Source organism: Xenopus laevis, chromosome 7L, assembly GCF_017654675.1.
Source record: "Xenopus laevis strain J_2021 chromosome 7L, Xenopus_laevis_v10.1, whole genome shotgun sequence".
Lineage (NCBI taxonomy): Eukaryota > Metazoa > Chordata > Amphibia > Anura > Pipidae > Xenopus > Xenopus laevis.
The window spans coordinates 134,792,717-134,815,709 of record NC_054383.1 but is presented as its reverse complement, the minus strand read 5'-3'; the positions used below and the strand labels follow the sequence as shown (position 1 = coordinate 134,815,709).

At 33.0% G+C, this 22,993-nt stretch overlaps 1 protein-coding gene across 13 annotated transcripts in view; it reads left to right on the top strand.

The window, feature by feature from the left end:
• Nucleotides 1–22,993, top strand: part of LOC108696888 — a 369,929-nt gene that overhangs the window by 20,909 nt on the left and 326,027 nt on the right. For 10 of the 13 annotated variants that reach the window (XM_041569826.1, XM_041569825.1, XM_041569824.1 and 7 more), the window contains exons 15-36: nucleotides 294–323; nucleotides 2,217–2,276; nucleotides 3,226–3,255; nucleotides 3,668–3,721; nucleotides 5,560–5,589; nucleotides 6,184–6,228; nucleotides 7,083–7,109; nucleotides 8,007–8,036; nucleotides 8,677–8,736; nucleotides 9,398–9,427; nucleotides 9,860–9,913; nucleotides 11,459–11,488; nucleotides 12,095–12,139; nucleotides 12,988–13,014; nucleotides 13,940–13,969; nucleotides 15,378–15,437; nucleotides 16,034–16,063; nucleotides 16,496–16,549; nucleotides 17,704–17,733; nucleotides 18,771–18,815; nucleotides 19,521–19,547; nucleotides 20,771–20,800. In XM_041569826.1, coding sequence (XP_041425760.1) covers nucleotides 294–323; nucleotides 2,217–2,276; nucleotides 3,226–3,255; nucleotides 3,668–3,721; nucleotides 5,560–5,589; nucleotides 6,184–6,228; nucleotides 7,083–7,109; nucleotides 8,007–8,036; nucleotides 8,677–8,736; nucleotides 9,398–9,427; nucleotides 9,860–9,913; nucleotides 11,459–11,488; nucleotides 12,095–12,139; nucleotides 12,988–13,014; nucleotides 13,940–13,969; nucleotides 15,378–15,437; nucleotides 16,034–16,063; nucleotides 16,496–16,549; nucleotides 17,704–17,733; nucleotides 18,771–18,815; nucleotides 19,521–19,547; nucleotides 20,771–20,800 — 858 coding nt within the window. The remainder of the gene's footprint in view (nucleotides 1–293; nucleotides 324–2,216; nucleotides 2,277–3,225; nucleotides 3,256–3,667; nucleotides 3,722–5,559; nucleotides 5,590–6,183; nucleotides 6,229–7,082; nucleotides 7,110–8,006; nucleotides 8,037–8,676; nucleotides 8,737–9,397; nucleotides 9,428–9,859; nucleotides 9,914–11,458; nucleotides 11,489–12,094; nucleotides 12,140–12,987; nucleotides 13,015–13,939; nucleotides 13,970–15,377; nucleotides 15,438–16,033; nucleotides 16,064–16,495; nucleotides 16,550–17,703; nucleotides 17,734–18,770; nucleotides 18,816–19,520; nucleotides 19,548–20,770; nucleotides 20,801–22,993) is intronic. The other 3 variants (XM_041569829.1, XM_041569827.1, XM_041569828.1) reach the window with 3 other exon arrangements.

Sequence of the window (22,993 nt, the reverse complement as noted above, 5' to 3'; positions counted from 1 at the left end):
TATAATATTTAATAAACGTGTTATAAAAGGTATTTGTATCCACCTAATTGTTTTATAGTGTCAGGGAATATGGGCTGTAATAATTTATTTGGTTGGGAAGTTTTCAGTATGAGTATGCAGCCAGGACAACCAGGTAAGCCAAGGGACTTTGATATGTATATGTATATACAAATTTCTATATTTATTGAAATGTTTTTTTTTAATATTTAAATATCATAAGAAATATGGTAGCTTGAGTGCAAATGACTATAAGCAATTATTTAAAATTAATTAATAATAAATTGTTTTTGTAGCACCCGGTTTTCCAATGCCTGGCATGTCAGGTAATTCTAAAAGCTTGTTTTTATATTAAAGAGTTTGTTAATAAATTACCTAAACTGATCTCTAGTTTCACTAATATTTTTCTAAAAGAACAGAATATCATTTATAGGATTTCAATAAAAACAAAAGGAAATTGAAAAATGAAAACAAAAATAACATAAAAACAGTAAGATTAGTCATGCCTTTCTTTATAAGCAGTCTTAAAAGAAACCAGTCGTGAATTTATTAAGAGCCTGGATTTCATGCCAAAAAAACCATGGCAATCTTCTACATTTTATCTGCAATGGTTTTTGGAACAAATAAAAGTTTTGGCAGCTTTTAGGTGCCAAAGTTTAAATCTTAAGTTAACCCCTAAATGTTAAAATACTGACAACCCGCAGCATTATGCTAACTCTAGTACAAAGGGTTGTTCTAGAGCAGGGATCCCCAACCTTTTTAACTCGTGAGCAACATTCAGAAGTAAAAGGAGTTGGGGAGCAACACATGCATGAAAAAATGTTCTTGGGGTGCCAAATAAGTGCTGTGATTGGCCATTTGGTAGCCCCTATGTAGATTGTCAACCAACACTGAGGCTCTGTTTGGCAGTGCATCTGATTTTTATACAACCAAAACTTGCCTCCAAGGCTGGAATTCAAAAATAAGCTCCTGCTTTGAGACCACTGGGAGCAACATCCAAGGGGTTGGTGAGCAACATGTTGCTCACCAGCTACTGGTTGGGGATCACTGTTCTAGAGCATCAGTCCCCAAACCTTTTAACCCATGAGCCACATTCAAATGTAAAAAGAGTTCAGGAGCAACACAAGCATGCAAAAAGTTCCTGGGAGTACCAAATAAGGGCCTCCAAGCCTGGAATCCAAAAATAAGCAATTGCTTTGAGGCCATTGTGAGCAACATCCAAGGGGTTGGTAAGCAACATGTTGCCCACCTTCCTGACATTCAAGGTTTTTTTTTGCAGGGGAAAAAAACAATTTGTACGAATCGAATACAAATCGAATAAGATTAGAATTTTTAGATTGAACCATTTAATCAAAAATTAGACATTCAAAAATGTTCTTAAATAACCTCCCAGTCGAATTGTATATTTGGACTATTCAAAATTTGACCTTTGACAAAGAGGACCTCCCAATGTAAAAACACTGAAAATTTTGTGATATGCTTATTTTAAATAAATGTGCAACATATTTGTAGCACCTGATTCTCAACTTTCTGGCATGGCATTACTGGCATTACTTTTATTACTCTGGTAAAAAAAAAATAGAATTTTAGTGGTATTAGAGCTTTTTGAAACCATGATTAAACATTTTTTTTGAAATCATGAATGCCATGAAAGTTATTAAAAGATCTGAATATAAAAAGTATGTACACAAAGAAATGCTGAACGATTCCCAAAAAAATATGAATACCTCTAAAATCTCTAAAAATTTTAGATAATTACAAGCACAAAAAATATCTTAAAACCTCTAAAGGTATGAATGGCTAAAAAAAATTCCAACAGGATCAGTGCAGCTCCAATTGAATTTTATGGGGCCTTGACTGATAAATCTTGAATTTTTGAGTTTTGGAGAAATAAAAAAACACACATTTTTAGAGAAAAGATATGATTTGTGAAAAAATTGTTAGTTAATAGGCCCCAGCAGAACATTAATTAAAATAAAAATGAAAATAAATATAAAAACAGAAATAACATCACAACAATTTTGATTTTTTTTTTTGAGGACAAAATTATTTATAGACAGATACTGTATGAGAGCAAATGTGTAAAATACAAAACGGGACAATGCATAAGAAATTCAAAGTTACAATAAGTAAAGTAAGACAACTTGAAAAAAATTTGACACTTTGAAGTTAATACATTATTAATAATGATTTTTTTTATTCTTCAATTGAATTTTTAGGACAATGGATAATTATGCAAGGTCAAGGACCACCAACAGAGCAAACTGTATATGAAGGAAGTATGTTTACCAATTATAACTAAAAAGTTTTTGCTTTTTAAAGACTGATAATTACATCAGAATATATATGTACGTACCAAAGAAAAATGTTCAAAACTGTTTACTGCAGGCCAGTGGGCTAGATCTGGTTTATCCTTTTCTTCTTCTTCTTTTGTAACCAGCTGGCTGCCTAAAAGCTGAATACATATCCTTGGAACTGCATAATCTTATTATTATCTATCCCCTGTTGTGTTGCATAGTGGAATAATGGCAAACTACTTGAAGATCTTGTATAGTGATGTTAAAGGGAATAATCCTTTTAACTGATTTTCTTGATGCAGTGAAAATATTTTTTATGGTAGCAAAATAATTATTCCAAAGATTTTAAACACAAACAAAATAGATCACCTAAATTGACTTTTCTTGTTTTGGCTTGTATTTGAGTTGAAAAAAACTGTTCATAATAAGCACAGAAGTAGAAAATAAAGAGAAAACAGCAAAAACCTATAGGAAACAGCGTTTTGCTCTTTGTTAAACATATTTTCAATTTTTTAAATTTGAGAATTATTTTTGTAGGGAAAGGCAACTGTACAGAAGACTGTACTATAAAACCTTAGTTCTATATTTGTCAGGAGCAGATTTATCAAAATGTGAGATAGAGTTTACCACAAAAAAAAAACACTTTCTATGCATTCCTGTGGGATTTGTAGAAACATATTTATCAAATGGTTTACACTAACTTTCACCCATTGATAAATACATTTCTACAAATTCTGTATATAAACTGAATAAACAGAAAGTGACTGAGTTTTTCTGTGGTGAGCTATGATCTCACATTTTAATAAATCTGTCCCTAAATTTTCTTTTGTCGTGAGAGAAGTTTTGTATACCATGAGCATTTCATTACAAAAAAGAAGATACACCTAAACTGAACTGATTTTCATATTTTTTTTGTCCTTTTCTTGTCCAGCACCAATAGTTCAACTCCCTGGCACTACTGGTGAGTAACAAATACAATACACTTAAAATACATGACACTCAGCAATAAACGCCCTCTCTTCCAACAAGCTAGGGGTCACTGGCACAAGGAATATCTTACAGGCATTCAAGAATAAATATAAAGATTTATAACTTAACCTATGTTTGACTTGGTAAATATTGTTATCTATGAAGGAGTATAAAAAATGTGAGCAGGATCAGACAAACAGTTCATTAGATTGAAAATGGCAATTTGTTATGTACATTTCCAAAACTCTTGCAACACTCTGGCTCTAACTATTTTTCCTTTCTCTAATACTCCCTACTGTGATTCACAGCTGAAAACAAAACTATAACTCCACAGACACTGTACCTTCTCAGAGTAATTTCAGTCTATTCAATTTGAGGTAACTTATTTATCCTGTTATGTTTAGATGAATGGATAGTGGAACTGGATTTACCATCAGGACCTGCAAAGTTTACAGGGAGTGAGTATGGATAACTTACAAAATACTATTATAGTTTTCTGAGTAACTTTTGAGTAACTTGGGATATCATTTTAAAGGTCATCCTGGTTTAAATGTACAGAGACTGATTTTGTCACTTTTCACTGTTGTCAACCATAAATAAATTTACAGGTACTTTTTGGAAATTAGGATATTTAAATACTGTAAATGAGTTTTAAAAAATGGCAAAGACAGTTAAAATATTAGATACAATTCCAATTAAGATTGGAATGGTAAATTTGAATTTGACTTTGAATTTTCATATTTTTGTGTCAAAACTCACAAATTCTTATTTAAACGTGCCAACTTGAATGTAAATTTGAATGTGAGAATTATCACACCTCGACCATGGAAACACTTCTAATTCGAATATATGCCAGCTAAAAGTTGTCGAGTTAGTTTACAAGTTAATGGCAGAGTTCTGTTAAACCATTTGAATGTTAATTGCCTTCCTGACATTCTAGTTTTTTTTAGAATTAAAAATGGATGGAGGGCACACCAAAATTTTCAAAAAATGATAAGAGGTGCAGAAACAAATGTTACCCCTTCTGCAGGTAACCTGTATCAATATTAAACGTCTGTATGTTCACACACTCAATACAAAATGCAATTCAGAGAGAGAGTGGTTTGAAAAAATAATTTTTACTTTTACTTTTATGCAGAGAAAGGCATTTTACATAAATAACGCCATACAATAAATGGCACAATTTGTACAATATTAAAAAAATCGTATAGAATATAACCCACTCATTAGTAATACATAGTAAGCAAGAAACAAGCAAGGAGCGGATACACCTACCAGGAAAATGAGAATGGCCCCAATGTTTCGGCACCAAGGCCTTTGTCAAGGGGATTATTTTTTCAAACCACTCTCTCTCTGAATTGCATTTTGTATTGAGTGTGCGAACATTCTAGTTTTTTTTCCCAGAGGAAAATTCGATTAGAATTTTCAGTTGGTACTATTCAATAGAATATTATATGTTTGAGTTTTTGCATAAATAACCTCCCATTCGAGTTGTGAGTACTTTCAAATTTATTAGAGTAAAAAAAAAATTCACAAAAAATTTACCTTTTGATAAATAACCCCCACCATCATGATACACTAGTTTGGAATCTTTCACTTACTAAACTTGTTTTATGAGTCCCTTCTATGCTGGAAACTCCTTCTCCCCAAATGGACATGCGGTGTGTTCTCTCAAATTGGGTGGTATAGAGGTACAATGAGAAGGGGAGAAACAATAGTTGTCTCAAAGCAGTTCCATCCTAAAGTGCTGGCTCCTTCTCAAAGCTCATAATCAGGCACAATGTAATGAGTCGGCTGCCTCCACACCAATATTACAGCTAAAAAATACATCTGTTGGCTCAAGAATAAAATTTTAAATGGAAGAGTGAATTATTTGCAATGTAAATAGTGTAATTTAGAAAAAGTAAACCATAAAAATCATGGCAGCATCCCTTTTAGGCAAGCTTTGTATCTTCCCAACATCTTGTGTATGTGCCAGAATGGAGGATCTGATGCCATGTCCATGCACAGGCTACACAGTTATAGATACTGAGGACAGATGGGGTATGTTAGTGTGTAGTGACATTTTGGAAGTGCATAATGACAAGTAATTGCCTGCTCCGCCTCCATGACTAAGGCATAGAGGAGGGTTACTTAATATATGATTTACAGCTTTATGGTATGGGTGCATTATTTTTTAAAAAATAAATACAAGCCCAATGTTTAATTTGAAAATGACTTTTAGTTTGTCTGGGTGGCAGATCCCCTTTAATGATTTCTGATAAAATTAATTTTCACTTTCTGTATTTTCCTGTAGAGCCCATTGCTCCAGTGCCTGGAAAAAAAGGTATAAATCAACTGAAGAAACCCGTACTACAAAAAATTATTTTATATATAGCATTTTACATACTTTCCATGACTCATCACAGTTTTTTTTACAAAGATGTATTACCCACTGGTCTTTCAGATTTGCCATTCTGTAAACTGGTTTCCTTTAAAAGTATTAAACCCTGACATTCAAAGTAGTTTCCAACACTGCTCCATCTTATATGTCTCTCCTAGTACTCACCAAACCACTTGGTACACTCTTTTTACATTCTACTCCTCAACTCCTCCCTCATTGACTCTTCACATACTTCCAGGACTTCACTAGAGCTTTACCTCCTAATCTCTGCCTTTAAATAGTCTTTTAATTTATGTTTTCCCTTCTAGTTCAGCATGTCTTTATTTAACACTATATGCAATTGCCACCTGCTAACAGTGAGACTCAGTACCACATCTACCACATTGTTGACTCTTCTTTCCCCTTTTGTAATCTCTATTAAGCAGGGTCCTTGTTATACTGTATATTTCTATTTTACAGTGCTGTGGAATATGTTGATCCTCTGTAAATATGTATTGATAATAGATATTAATACTATAATGTCTGTCTGGTACTTAGGAAAATGGACAATAGAAGCACATCATCCAGTGCAATTAAAAACTGGCAAGTATAAAAAACTAAATAACAAACAAAATTAATTTATGCTTATTAATACTAACTTAATTTTAAAGTAGTTTAGTACAGTTATTGTTTACCTTTTCCATATTTTATAGGCTAAATGTTTCCAGTATTGACTCTAGCATTCAGGGTTATTTCATGCATATTATTGTATTATAAACTAACCATATTGTATATCAGATTATTAAGACAAACACTAGTAATAGGGCACTGACTCTAACGCAACCGGACTTGACCCGATGATCAATGATTTATATACTTGCACCCAACCCTCCCATTCCTGACATCACTGAAAGGGGTAGGGCTGGTGGAAATAGATCAATAACAGAAGCAGTTTCTGACTGTTGTTATAAAGTAAAACAATGCAGCAAGAAATTCTGTTGTATGAATCTTTCAATACTAAGGAGCTGATTTATCAATAATCAAATTGGCTTGTTTCCTCTATTTGAGAAAAATGTGAAGAAGAAACATAGATGCAAAAAAAGTATTTTCTGAAACCCCAAAGTTGGCAAGGTTGTATAGAAGTCAAGGGTAATATTCCCTAAAAATTTTATTTATTTATTTTTAGTTAATGAAAACATTCAAGAATTTCAGCCTCATTAAAAATCAATGGAACAATGTGATTTCCATTGGCACACAACTTTTTTTCGAAAAAACAAGCACAAGCAAATTTTATTTCTGAAATAAGTTAGCATTCAAGAAAAAAAGTTGCATACATTTTGTCAGCGTTTTCCCCACGAAAAAATGATTTTGTAAAATTAGCTCCTAAGTATCCAACATGATTGGTTTATAGTGTCAGGGACCATGGGCTTTCTAAATCATTTTTTTTTTCTTATTAGAACATATCATGCAGCCAGCAGAACCAGGTAAGCCAGTAGAACTGCTCCATCTAGTACTAAGGGTCAGGGGGTTCCAATATATCAGTTAGCATGGGAATCATTTAACAGTATGTTATTTTATGGGGATTTTTTAATTTATCAAACATGCAGCTTTGCTAGAGGTCCAAGATGATTAAAAAATGGGTTACTGTATACTTATAATACAGAGGTTTTATACTTATAAGCACCAGTATTTACTGGCAAACTCAATAAACACTATTAGAAATTATATAGTTTATAGTTCAAGGGAACAGTTTAGATCCCAATTTTGCATTTACGAGTCCCTTGAACACTTTGAGGATGTTAACAGCCTGTTTGATGTTTAAGGTTTATTTTGGAGGGGTTTTCCCAAATGATTTGAGATTTTTTTTGTTAAAAACTTGATTATTTCGGATTTTGGGTTGCGGGACTCGAACTCGAGTTTTTTCTTATATAAGATACCATTTGAGTTTCAAATTCCTCTGAGTTCATTTGGCCTTCGGTAAATAACCCCCTAAATGTATTTTAAAAAATATAAGGGGGTTATTTATCAAAGGTCAAATTTTTAGAACTTTTTTAGACCTCAAATGAACTTACAAATTTAATGGGTTCTAATTTAACAAATGGAAAAAACTCGAATCAGCAAGTTCAGGGTTAACAATCTGAAAACTTAAATTAATTGAGTTAAAACCCCCTTCAAATCATTTGAATTGATCGAGTTTTCGGGTGAAACCGTCTGAAAAATACTCATATCATGAAGGCTATTAACATCTTCAAATGGTTCAAGGGACCTCTGCCATTGCCATCTACATGACCTTGACAAGTTTTAGATGGTGTATTTTTGGATTTAAGCTATTTATATATTAATATAAGCAATTCTTTTAAATAACTGTGTTATTTTTGTAGCACCTGGTTTTCCAATGCCTGGCATGACAGGTAATTTTAAAAGCTTGTTTTGATATTAAAGAGTCTGTTATTAAATCACCTAAACTAGTTTTAATAGTTTTTAAGTAATATTTTTTCTGGAAGAACAGAATATCATTAACCGGTTTTCAATAAAAACAAAAGAACATTGAAAGATGAAAACAAAAATAACAGAAAGACAGTAAAATTAGTCATGCATTTCTGTGCAAGCATTCTTAAAAGAAACCCCTCATGAATTTACTAAGGACCTGGGTTTCATGCCAGAAAGCCTCTACTCTGTATAGACTCGCGTATCACAAGTACTACACTACAGCGAGTCTATACAGAGGAGAGCTGCATCACTCTATTAAAGTGAAGACCGGAACACAGAATCTGGTGATTTTTGGGAAGCTTTACAAGGGAATGAATTTCATTACTATGAATTGTAAGTGATTGAATTATCAATTATTTATGTATTTGTACTGAATTAATTCTGAGCTCTGGCCGGGCAGTTTTTATTTGACTAATAAGTGATTCTGAATTTGCAAAACAAGGACAATGTGTAAAAAATTCAAAGTTACAATAAGTAAAGTAAGACAACTTTAAAAAATGTGACACTTTGAAGTTAATGCATTATAAATACTGAATTTTTTATTCTTTAATTGAATTTTAGGACACTGGATAATTATGCAAGGTCAAGGACCACCAACAGAGCAAACCGTATATGAAGGAAGTATGTTTACCAATTATAATTACTCATTATATTTTAATTTTTAAAAGACTGATAATTGCATCAGAAAATATATGTATGTACCAAAGCAAAATTTGCAAAACTATTGGAAAGCCAATGCCTAGTAAGGCAACTTCAAGTGCCATCCCGCTGGCGATTGGCATTTTAGCCGTCAGGAAGGCATGGGAGGCCGTTTGGGGAGATTAGTCGCCCCCATGCAACTAATCTCGCTGAATCTGCCTGTGTGCCCTGACCCTTAAACAAAAATAAAATAGATCACCTAAATTGACTTTTATTGTTTTGTCTTGTATTTGAGAAAAAGAATGGTTTATAAATAAGCACAGAATTAGAAAATAAAAACAATAAAATAAAAAACAATAGGAATTTTTTTCATTCGAAAATTCACTTCAACCTTTGTTAAATCTGCCCCTAACATTCACCCATTGATAAATACACTTCTAAAAATACCATAGGAATAAATAGAAAGTGAGTGAGTTTTTTCTGTGGTGACTTCTAGACTCACATTTTGATAAATCTGTCCCTAAATTTTCTTTTGAGAGAAGTTTTGTATACTACTAGTAGCTGTCTGCATTTCATTACAAAAAAAGAAGACTCATCTGAAAAGAACTGATTTTCATAAACTTTTTGTCCTTTTCTTGTCCAGCACCAATAGCACAACTCCCTGGCACTACTGGTAAGTAACAACTAAAATACACTTAAAATACATGACACTCAGCAATAAAGGCCATCTTATCCAACAATCTAGGGGCCCCTGGCATAGGGAATATATAACAGGCATTCCAGAATAAATATAAAGATTTATAACTCAACCTATGTTTGACTTGGTAAGAAGGATGAAAGTAAATATTGTTATCTGTGAAGGAGTATAAAAAGTGTGAGCAGGATCAGACAGACAGACAGTTCATTAGATTGAAAATGGCAATTTGTTATATACATTTCCAAAACTCTTGCAACACTTGGGCTCTAACTATTTTTCCTTTCTCTAACACTCCCTACCGTGATTCACAGCTGAAAACAAAACTATAACTTTACAGACACTGTACCTTCTCAGAGTCATTTTCAGTCTATTCCATGTAAGGTAACTTATTTATCCTGTTATGTTTAGATGAATGGATAGTGGAACTGGATTTGCCATCAGGACCTGCAAAGTTTACAGGGAGTGAGTATGGATAACTTACAAAATACATAATTTTCTTTAATACCTTTTGAGTAACCTGGGATATCATTTTAAAGGTCATCTTGGGTTAAAGGTTTTAAAATGTACAGAGGCTGATTTTGTCACTTTTCATTGTTGTCAACTATAAATAAATTTACAGACACTTTTTGAAAATTAGGATATTTAAATACTGTAAATGAGGTTTAAAAAATGGCTAAGACAATGGCAAAGTGGCAGTTTTATTAAGATTCAAATGATAAATTTTTGTGTCAAAACATACAAATTTAAATTTAAAAGTACCAACTGGAATATATATTGGAATTTGAGATTTATCACCATGGAAACAATTCTATTTCAAATATTCACCACCTAAATTTGCAGAGTCAATATACAAGTCAATGGCAGATGTCCGTTGAACCATTTGAATATGTCAATTGCCTTCCTGACATAATTGTATCTGAATTTTTGTGTTGGAACTGTTGCTGTTTTAGCCTATGGGGGACCACCTAGAACCTATTTGCAGTCAATTGGTGGACTTTGAAAAATGAAAGTTTTTTTTGGGAAAAACTTTGAATCGAATTGGATCGAATTCGGCAGAATATGGACCTATTTGATCGAAAATAGTGATGGGCGAATTTATTTGCCAGTCGCGAATTCACAGCGAATTCCCGTGATTCGCAACTGGCGAATAAACAGCTGTGAAAATTCGCCTGCGTCCATTTTATTTTTTGCCGGCGCCATTTCGCAAATTTTCCACCATTTCAAATTTATTACAGTAAAAAAAAAAATTCACAAAAAATTTACCTTTTGATAAATAACCCCCACCATCATGATACACTAGTTTGGAATCTTTCACTTACTAAACTTGTTTCATGAGTCCCTTCTATGCTGAAAACTCCTTCTCCTCAAATGTGGAGTGTTCTCTCAAATTGGGTCGTATAGAGGTATGAGAAGGGGAGAAACAATAGTTGTCTCAAAGCAGTTCCATCCTAAAGTGCTAGCTCCTTCTCAAAGCTCATAATCAGGCACAATGTAATGAGTCGGCTGCCTCCACACCAATATTACAGCTAAAAAATACATCTGTTGGCTCAAGAATACAATTTTAAATGGAAGAGTGAATTATTTGCAATGTAAATAGTGTAATTTAGAAAAAGTAAACCATAAAAATCATGGCAGCATCCTTTTAAGGCAAACTTTGTATCTTCCCAACATCTTGTGTATGTGCCAGAATGGAGGATCTGATGCCATGTCCATGCACAGGCTACACAGTTATAGATACTGAGGACAGATGGGGTATGTTAGTGTGTAGTGACATTTCGGAAGTGCATAATGACAAGTAATTGCCTGCCCCGCCTCCATGACTAAGGCATAGAGGAGGGTTACTTAATATATGATTTACAGCTTTATGGTATGGGTGCTTTATTTTAAAAAAAAAAGGAATACAAGCCCAATGTTTAATTTGAAAATGACTTTTCGTATGTCTGGGTGACAGATCCCCTTTAATGATTTCTGATAAAATAAATTTTCACTTTCTGTATTTTTCTGTAGAGCCCATTGCTCCAGTGCCTGGAAAAAAAGGTATAAATCAACTAAAGAAACCCGTACTACAAAAAATAATTTTATATATAACATTTTACATACTTTCCATGACTCATCACAGTTTTTTTTATAAAAATGTATTACCCACTGGTCTTTCAGATTTGTGATTCTGTACACTGGTTTCCATTAGCCTTCAGAAAATTAAAACTATTAAACCCTGACATTCAAAGTAGTTTCCAACACTGCTCCACCCTACATGTCTCTCCTAGTCCTCACCAAACCACTTGTTACACTCTTTTAACATTCTAATCCTCAACTCCTCCCTCATTGACTCTTCACATACTTTCAGGACTTCACTAGAGTTTTACCTCCTAATCTCTGCCTTTAAATAGTCTTTTAATTTATGTTTTCCCTTCTAGTTCAGCATGTCTTTATTTAACACTATGTGCCATTGCCACCTGCTAACAGTGAGACTCAGGACCACATCTTCACTTTGCTGACTCTTCTTTCTCCTTTTGTAATCTCTATTAAGCAGGAGCCTTGTTACATGTTTCTGTTGTACAGAACTATTGAATATGTTGACCCTCATATATGAATATGTATTGATAAAATATATTAATAAAATAATGTCTGTCTGGTACTTAGGAAAATGGACAATAGAAGCACATCATCCAGTGCAATTAAAAACTGGCAAGTATAAATAACTAAATAACAAACAAAACATGGGGCAGATTTATGAAAGTGTTTAAAACCCACTACAAAAAAAACTCACACACTTAGATAATAACAGATTCTTTATAGGCAGAGAGAGGCTCTATACCTGAACCATTTAAAATGTACAGAATTTTATTAATAGAATATTGTACCATACTAATATATTTGTGGGGTGCAGTTAAATACTTTTGTGTATGATTTCTGTGTCTGTCCATGTTTGGGGAGCATAATTGACACTAAGCAGAGCCCAGCACCTAGTGTTGGTTCACATGCCTGATATAATCTGCATTGATGTTGTTATAAAGTAAAACAATGCAGCAAGAAATTCGGTTGTATGAATCTTCCAATACTAAGGAGCTGATTTATCAATAATCAAATTGGCTTGTTTCCTCTATTTGAGAAAAATGTGACGAAGAAACATAGATGCAAAAAAAGTATTTTCTGAAACCTCAAAGTTGGCAAGGTTGTATAGAAGCCAAGGGTAATATTCCCTAAAAATGTTATTTATTTATTTTCTCAGTTAATGAAAACATTCAAGATTTTCAGCCTCATTAAAAAAAAAAAAAAAGAAACAATGGAACAATGTGATTTCCATTGGCACACAAGCACAAGCAAATTTTATTTCTTAAATAAGCTAGAATTCAAGAAAAAAAGTTGCATACATGTTGACAGCGTTTTCCCCCTGCATTCCCTTTTTTCACCACGAAAAAATTATTTTGCTAAATTAGCTCCTACGTATCCAACGTGATTGGTTTATAGTGTCAGGGACTATGGGCTATCGAAATCATTTATTCAGTTTTCAGTCTATTTTTTTTTCTTATTAGAACATATCATGCAGCCAGCAGAACCAGGTAAGCTAGTAGAACTGCTCCATCTAGTACTAAGGGTCAGGGGGTCAGGGGGTTCCCATCAGGTAATATTGGAATCATGTAACAGTATGTTATTTTATGGGGATTTTTCAATTTATCAAACATGCAGCTTTGCTAGAGGTCCAAGATGATTAAAAATGGTTTACTGTATACTTATAATACAGAAGTTTTATACTTATAAGCACCAGTATTTACTGGCAAATTCAATAAACACCATCAGAAATTATATATTTTATAGTTCAAGGTAACAGTTTAGATCCCAATTTTGCATTTACGAGTCCCTTGAATCCTTTGAGGATGTTAACAGCCTGTTTGATGTTTAAGGTTTATTTTGGAGGGTTTTTCCAAAACGATTTGAGATTTTTTTCATAAAGCATGATTATTTCGAGTTTTTGGGTTGCGCGACTTGAATCGAGTTTTTCTTAAATAAGATACCATTTGAGTTTCAAGTTCATCTGAGTTCATTTGACCTTCGGTAAATAACCCCCTAAATATATTTAAAAAAATATAAGGGGTTTATTTATCAAAGGTCAAATTTTAGAGCTATGTGAGCTTTTTTTAGACCTCAAATGAACTTACAAATTTAATGGGTTTTAATTTAACAAAAAACTCAAATGGAAAAAACTTGAATCAGCAAGTTCAGGGTTAACAATCTGAAAACTAAAATTAATTGAGTTTTTGGCAAAAAAAACCCCCTCAAATCATTTGAATTGATCGAGTTTTCGAGTGAAACCATCTGAAAAATACTCATATCATGAAGACTATTAACATCTTCAAGTGGTTCAAGGGACCTCTGCCATTGCCATCTACATGACCTTGACAAGTTTTAGATGGTGTATTTTTGGATTTAAGCTATTTATATTTTAATATAAGCAATTGTTTTTAAATAACTGTGTTATTTTTGTAGCACCTGATTTTCCAATGCCTGGCATGACAGGTAATTTTAAATGCTTGTTTTGATATTAAAGAGTCTGTTATTAAATCATCTAAACTAGTTTTACTGACAGTATATTTTTTCTGGAAGAACAGAATATCATTAATCGGTTTTCAATAAAATCAAAAGAAAATTGAAAGATGAGAACAAAATTAACATAAAAACAGTAAAATTAGTCATGCATTTCTGTGCAAGCATTCTTCAAAGAAACCCCTCATGAATTTACTAAGGACCTGGGTTTCATGCCAGAAAGCCTCTACTCTGTATAGACTCGCGTATCACATGTACTACACTTGTGATAAGTGAGTCTATACAGAGGAGAGCTGCATCACGCTATTAAAGTGAAGACAGGAACACAGTATCTGGTGAGATTGCTCTAATTTGTGGGGGATACGTGCAGTAAATAGAGGGTGGGGGATGTCCCGATAAATCCTTTAACCCAGACTTTACTTCTTCCACAATTTCTGTACACAAATAGCCTTGAGACTGCGCCATTAAATCAGGATCAATCACTCGCATTAACCAAGTTAGAAAATTATTGAGACAGCTCTTGAGATGCTATAACTACAACATCATTTAATCCATTTGATTGTGGATACGGATTCCTGTTGGAGAACTACTACTCTTACACTAAGGGGCAGATTTATCAAGGGTCGAATTGAAAATTCGAATTTAGAGTTTATTTTAGTGTAATTCAACTAGGGAATAGTCCAAATTCAATTAAAATTTTAAAAAAAATTTGAAATCCAAATTTTGAAATTTGTCATGTACTGTCTTTTGAAGAATTTGAATTTGACTATTCACCATCTATACCCTGCCAAATTGATGTTTTAGCCTAAGGGGGACCTCCTACAATCAATTTGGTGTCGTTTGGTGTACTTTTGAAAAATAGAATTTTTATAAATACATTTTGATTAGTTGTTTTTTTGGAGTTTATGGGAGTTGATGGGAGTTTTAAGAAACTCAAAATTCGACCCTTGATAAATCTGCCACTAAGAGTTTCATGGTGATTTGGAGATCTGGGGGGTGACCAAGCAGGAACTTTTATGGAAGCTTTACAAGGGAATGAATTTCATTACTATGAATTGTAAGTGATTGAATTATCAATTATTTATGTATTTGTACTGAATTAATTCTGAGCTCTGGCCGAGCAGTTTTTATTTGACTAATAAGTGATTCTGAATTTTTAATAGTTAATAAATTCTCTATATTTGTGCAACAACCAGTTTTAGTACACCTTTTTAATTATTTAAGATACTGTATGAGAGCAAATGTTTAAAATAGCAAAACAAGGACAATGTGTAAGAAATTCAAAGTTACAATAAGTAAAGTAAGACAACTTTAAAAAATGTGACACTTTGAAGTTAATGCATTATTAATACTGATTTTTTATTCTTTAATTGAATTTTAGGACACTGGATAATTATGCAAGGTCAAGGACCACCAACAGAGCAAACAGTATATGAAGGAAGTATGTTTACCAATTATAACTACTCATTATATTTTAATTTTTAAAAGACTGATAATTGCATCAGAAAATATATGTATGTACCAAAGCAAAATTTGCAAAACTATTGGAAAGCCAATGCCTTGTAAGGCAACTTCAAGTGCCATCCCGCTGGTGATTGGCATTTTAGCCTGAATCTACCTTGCCCTGACCCTTAAACAAAAATAAAATAGATCACCTAAATTGACTTTTCTTGTTTTGTCTTGTATTTGAGAAAAAGAATGGTTTATAAATAAGCACTGAATTAGAAAATGAAAACAATAAAATAAAAAACAATATTAATTTTTTTCATTCGAAAATTAACCTCAATCTTTGTTAAATCTGCCCCTAACATTCACCCATTGATAAACACACTTCTAAAAAATCCCATAGGAATAAATAGAAAGTGAGTGAGTTTTTCTTTGGTGACCTCTAGACTCACATTTTGATAAATTTGTCCCTAAATTTTCTTTTGAGAGAAGTTTTGTATACTACTAGTAGCTGTCTGCATTTCATTACAAAAAAAGAAGACTCATCTGAAAAGATGATTTTCATAATCTTTTTGTCCTTTTCTTGTCCAGCACCAATAGCACAACTCCCTGGCACTACTGGTAAGTAACAACTACAATACACTTAAAATACATGACACTCAGCAATAAAGGCCATCTTATCCAACAATCTAGGGGCCCCTGGCATAGGGAATATATAACAGGCATTCAAGAATAAATATAAAGATTTATAACTCAACCTATGTTTGACTTGGTAAGAAGGATGAAAGTAAATATTGTTATCTGTGAAGGAGTATAAAAAGTGTGAACAGGATCAGACAGACAGACAGTTCATTAGATTGAAAATGGCAATTTGTTATGTACATTTCCAAAACTCTTGCAACACTTGGGCTCTAACTATTTTTCCTTTCTCTAATACTTCCTACTGTGATTCACAGCTAAAAACAAAACTATAACTTTACAGACACTGTACCTTCTCAGAGTAATGTTCAGTCTATTCCATGTAAGGTAACTTATTCATCTTGTTATGTTTAGATGAATGGATAGTGGAACTGGATTTGCCATCAGGACCTGCAAAGTATACAGGGAGTGAGTATGGATAACTCACAAAATACATAATTTTCTTTAATACCTTTTGAGTAACGTGGGATATCATTTTAAAGGTCATCTTGGGTTAATGGTTTTAAAATGTACAGAGGCTGATTTTGTCACTTTTCATTGTTGTCAACTATAAATAAATTTACAGACACTTTGAAAATTAGGATATTTAAATACTGTAAATGAGGTTTAAAAAATGGCTAAGACAATGGCAAAGGGGCAGCTTTATTAAGATTCAAATGGTAATTTTTTGTGTCAAAACATACAAATTTAAATTTAAATGTACCAACTGGAATATATATTTGAATTTGAGATTTATCACCATGGAAACAATTCTATTTCAAATATTCACCACCTAAAGTTGCAGAGTCAATATACAAGTCAATGGCAGATGTCCATTGAACCATTTGAATATGTCAATTGCCTTCCTGACATAATGCTATCTGAATTTTTGTGTTGGAACTGTTGCTGTTTTGGCCTATGGGGGACCACCTAGAACCTATTTGGAGTCAATTGGGGGACTTTGAAAATTCAAAGTTTTTTTTGGAAAAACTTTGAATCGAATTTGATCGAATGCGCTATTCATTTGATTAGAACGATTCAAATTCGGCTGAATATGGACCTATTTGATCGAAAATAGTGATGGGCGGATTTATTTGCCAGCTGTGAATTCACAGCGAATTCCCACGATTTGCAAAACTGCAGTGAAAATTTGCAGGCGTCCATTTAATATTTTGCCTGCGTCGTTTCGAAAATTTTCCACCGTTTCGCGAATTTCATCACCCCAAATTCGCCCATCACCAATCAAAAATGGATCTATTCGACCCAAAAAAACCTTTGACTTAATTCGAAATTCGAACCTTGATAAATATGCACCATAGTGTGTAGTGACATTTGGGAAGTGCAGAATGACAAGTGAAAGTAGTTGCCTGCCCTGACTCCATGACTAAGGCATAGCGGAGAGGTTTGTAATATATGATTTACAGGTTTATGGTATAGGTGCTTTTATTTAAAAAAAAAAAGAATTCAAGTCTAATGTTTAATTTGGAAAGGATTTTTAGGATACACAATTGTAAATCTGGGTGGCAGATCCCCTTTAATGATTTCTGATAAAATTAATTTTCACTTTCTGTATTTGTCTGTAGAGCCCATTGCACCAGTGCCTGGAAAAAAAGGTATAAATCAACTGAAGAAACAAAGAAATCCATACTATAAAAATAATTGTATATATAGCATTGTACAGTAGTTACTTTCCATGACTCTGACTCATCACAGTTTCTTTTACAAAGATGTATTACCCACTGGCCTTTCACATTTGCTATTCTGCCATTCTGTACACTGGTTTCCATTACCCTTCAGAAAATGTAAACTATTAAACCCTGACATTCAAAGTAGTTTTCAACTCTGCTCCACCTTATATGTCTCTCCTAGTACTCACCAAACCACTTGTTACACTCTTTTAACAATCTACTCCTCAATTCCTCCCTCATTAACTCTTCAGATACATGCAAGACTTCACTAGAGATTTACCTCCTAATCTCTGCCTTTAAATTATCTTTTAATTCATATTTTCCCTTCTAGCCCAGCATGTCTTTATTTAAAACTTTGGAGGTTATTTACTAATCTCCACATGCTAAAAATCCCAAAAATTTGTGGGTTTTTTTGTATAAAATTTGAATTTTTAGTGGAAATTGGAATTTATTATACCACGAGGATGGAAAACTGAATCAGAAAATCCAGCATCTCAGACCTGCCGAGGTTGCATATAAGTCAATGGGAGAAGTCCCAAAGATTTTTTGATCTGTGCTGGGTTTCGTGCAATAATCGGGCAAAAATCTAAAAAATCAGATTTTTCTGTGGAAATTCCAAAAAATTCGTAAAATTTGTATTTTTCCAGATTTTTTCAATTTTTCCCATGCAAACAAAATTTTCAGGAAAGTGTATTAATAAATTAACCGAAAAAACCTGATTTGGTCAGAGTTTTTTTCAAAAAATATTGAGATAAATTTGGACTTTGAAAAATAACCCCCTATATGTCATTGCCACCTGCTAACAGTGAGCCTCAATACCACCACTCTCACTTTTCCTAACTCTTCTTTCTCCTTTTAGGTTGTTATATGTTTCTAATGTACAGTGCTGTGGAATATGTTGACCCTCTTTAAATATGTATTGATAATAGATATTAATACTATTATGTCAATCTGGTACTTAGGAAAATGGACAATAGAAGCACATCATCCAGTCCAATTAAAAACTGGCAAGTATAAATAACCAAATAAAAAAATCCATATTTTATAAGCTAGATGTTTCCAATATTGACAGGTGTACTTGAAATGTACATAAATGTGGGTGCAGCTATAAGGGGTTATACACATGCAGATTTATGAAAGTGTGAGTTTAGAGCTCACTACAAAAAAACACACACACACTTACATAATAACAGATTCTTTAAAGACAGAAATAGTGCCCTATACCTGAACCATTCAAAATGTAGAGAGTTTTGTTACTAGAATATTGTACCATACTAGTATATTTGCATCAATAAGCAATGTTGTTATAAAGTAAAACAATGCAGTAAAAAAATCTGTATAATTCTGTATAGATGTTCCAAGATTAAGGAGCTGATTTATCAATAATCAAATTGGCCTGTTTCCTCTATTTGAGAAAAATGTGGAGAAAAACATAGATGCAAAAAAAGTATTTTCTGAAACCTCAAAGGTGGCAAGGTTGTATAGGGGAATATTCTCTAACAATTTTATTTCTTAAATAAGCTAGCATTCAAGAAAAAAGAGTTGCACACACTTTGTCAGCGTTTTTTCCCTGCATACCCTTTTCTCTCACGACAAAATAATTTTGATAAATTAGCTCCTAAGTATCCAATGTGATTGGTTTAGTGTCAGGGACCAAGGGCTATCTAAATCATTTATTAAGTTTTCAGTCTGATATTTTTTTTTCTTATTAGAACATATCATGCAGCCAGCAGAACCAGGTAAGCCAGTAGAACTGCTCCATCTAGGACTAAGGGTCAGGGGGTTCCCATATATCAAGTAGTATTAGAATCATGTAACAGTATGTTATTTAATGTTTTTTTTTCAATTCATCAAACATGCAGCTATGCTAGAGGTCCAAGATGATTAAAACAAGGGTTACTGTATACTTATAATACCGAAATTTTACACAATCACCAGTATTTACTGGCAAGCTCAATAAACACCTATCTTAATTATATGTTTTATAGTTCAAAGTACCAGTTTAGATCCCAATTTTTCAGTTTCGACTCCCTTAAACCCTTTGTGGATGTTAATAGCCTGTTTGATGTTTACGTTTTATTTTGAAGGGGTTTTGCCAAAAATTCAATTGATTCCATCTAATCAAGATTTTTTTTTTGCCAAAAACTTGATAAATTCAAGTTTTTGGGTTGTGGGACTCAAACTCGTTTTTTCTTAAACAAGATACCATTTGAGTTTCAAGTTCATTCTAGTTCTGAGTTCATTTGTGTTCATTTGAGGTAAAAAAAACTTCTAGACAAAACACTTGACCTTTGGAAAATAACCCCCTAAATGTATTTTTAAAAATGTAAGGGGGTTATTTATTAAAGGTTGAATTTTAGAGAGTGATGTGAGCTTTTTTAGACTTTAAATGAACTCACAACTTGAATGGTTTCTAATTTAACAAAAACTCAAATGGAAAAAACTCGAATCAGCGAGTTCAGGGTTGACAACCTGAAAACTCAAATTAATTGAGTTTTCGTCAAAAACATCCCCTCAAATCACTTGAATTGATCGAGTTTTCGAGTGAAACCAACTGAAAAATACTCGAAAATCATGAAGGCTATTAACATCTTCAAATGGTTCAAAGGATCTCTGCCATTGACATCTACATGATCTTGACAGGCTTAAGATGGTGTATTTTCAGTTTTAAGCTATTTCCAGGGTCGGGTAAATGTCTAAAAATTCAAGTTTTTTTTTTAAAAAAACTAAATTTTTTTTTTAAAAGTCAAAAAAAATTTTGAACTCAAAAATACCCTCAAAACTCAAATTTTTCATGGAAAAACAACTCCACCTTTAATAAATCTGCCTCTAAATGTATTTTTGTAAAAGTTCCATGTAGGAAATAGCTTAATACAAAAACAGTAGATATTTATATAAATGGGTGGGAGTGTTTTCAAATTACTATAAGCAATTCTTTTAAATAACTGTGTTATTTTTGTAGCACCTGGTTTTCCAATGACTGGCATGACAGGTAATTTTAAAAGGCTTGTTTTGATATTAAAGAGTCTGTTATTAAATTACCTAAACTGATATCTACTTTCACTGACGGTAATGTTTTTCTGGAAAAACTGATTACAAAAAGAAAACAAAAGAACATTGACAGATGAGAACAAAAATAACACAAAAATAGTAAAATAAGTCATGCATTTCTGTGCAAGCAATCTAAAAAGAATTAATTTACCAAGGACCTGGGTTTCATTCCAAAAAGCCTCTCCTCTTTATAGACTTACTTATCATAATTACTAGACTTGTGAGAAGCGAGTCTATACAGAGGAGAGGCGCATCAGTCCATTAAAGTGAATACCGGAACTCAGGATCTGGTGAGATTGTTCTAATTTGCAGGGATACGTGCAGCAAATAGAGGTTGGGTGATGCCCCGATTAACCCTTTACCCCAGACTTCTTCCACAATTTATGTACACAAATAGCCTGGAAACTGCATCATAAGATCAGGATCAATCACTCGAATTTACCGAGTTAGAAATTTCTTGGGACAGCTCATGAGACTACGCTATAATTACAACATCATTTAACCCAATTGATTGTGCATACAGATTTCTGTTGGAGAACTACCACTCTCATACTTAGGTGGTTATTTATCAAAATGCAAATTCATCAATTTTTTCTTAAAAAAAATTGCAGAAAAAAATCCAAAAAAATCATGGAAAATATTTTATGAATACTTTGGAATTTCCACCCGATTTTCACTATTTTTACAAATTTTGCACTCCAAAACTTCTATTTCTTATGCTTTTTGCTCTGAAAACTTCATGGTATTGCACAAAACCCAGCGCACATCAAAAAATTATTGGGACTTCTCCCATTGACTTATATGAATCCTTGACAGGTCTGAGATGTCAGATTTTCTGATTCAGACTTTTCCATCCTCTGGGTTTAATGAATTCCAAAAAATTCATGATTTTTTTCACTAAAAATTTGGGTTTTATACACACATTTTTAAGATTTATGGCAAAACTAAGTGGGTTATTTATTAAACTCACGAAAAATTCTTGATTTTTTTTATAAAATCTGACTTTTAAAAAAATCACACATTTTTCAGAATTGATTAAACCTCGAGGATGGAAAAGTCAGAATCTGAAAATCTGGCATCTCAGACCTGTCGAGGTTGCATATAAGTCAATGGGAGAAGTCCTAATGATTTTTTGATGTGCGCTGGGTTTCGGGAAATACCCAAAAGTTTTCGGAGTTTTCGTGTGAAAATTACGAAAAAATCATGAAAATCTTAGAAATCGGATGAAAAAGTCAGAAAAATTTGTGAAAATCTGATTTTTTTCCTGCAAAGCTAATTTTTGGGAAAATGTAATAATAAATAAGCGTAAAAAAACAGAGCGGATTTGATCAGAGTTTGTAGCCAAAAATATTTACTTATACTTACCATAATTTACTTTTCCCTTAGTCCCTTCGGCAGCACCATGAGATCTATTTTGGCCTTCCTGCCATGTAGGACAAGTGGATAAAGAGTTAAAAAGTTAACAGCCTGTAACCCCACCTATAAGTAGGAGTAACTTGCTATGCACACTAGTGTTTTTTTAAAAAGTAACCACACAATACATGCTTCAAATTTTAATAGGGAGGGAGTATTGCTGCCGAAGGGACTAAGGGAAAAGTAAATTACAGAAAGTATAAATTTACTCATTCCCTTACGTCCCATGACTTAGCGAGTAATATGGGGGGGTATCCAGTCACACTGCCTCCTGGAGCACCTTAGTACCAAAGGAAGCTTCCTGAGAGGCTAGAACGTCCACTCTATAGAGCTGAATAAAGGTGTTTGGATTACTCCATGTATCCATTCTACATATATGATCCATGAAAACATCAGCTGCCTCAGCCCCTGAAGTAGACAATTTCCTTGTCAAATGCGCTTTGATCCCCAGAGGGGGAATAAGGTCTACTTTTATATATGCCATGTGAATAGTATCCTTAATTCATCTTGCCAATGAAGATTTGGAAGCTTTGAGACCTTTATTTTTCCCTGCAAAGGAGATAAATTCGGACTTTGATAAATAACCCCCTAAAACTTTCATGGTGATTTGGAGATCAGGGGAATGACCAAACAGGAATTTTTAATGGAAAATTTATAAGGAAATGAATTTCATTACTATGAATTGCTAATTATTGAATTATCAATTATATACAAATTTGTA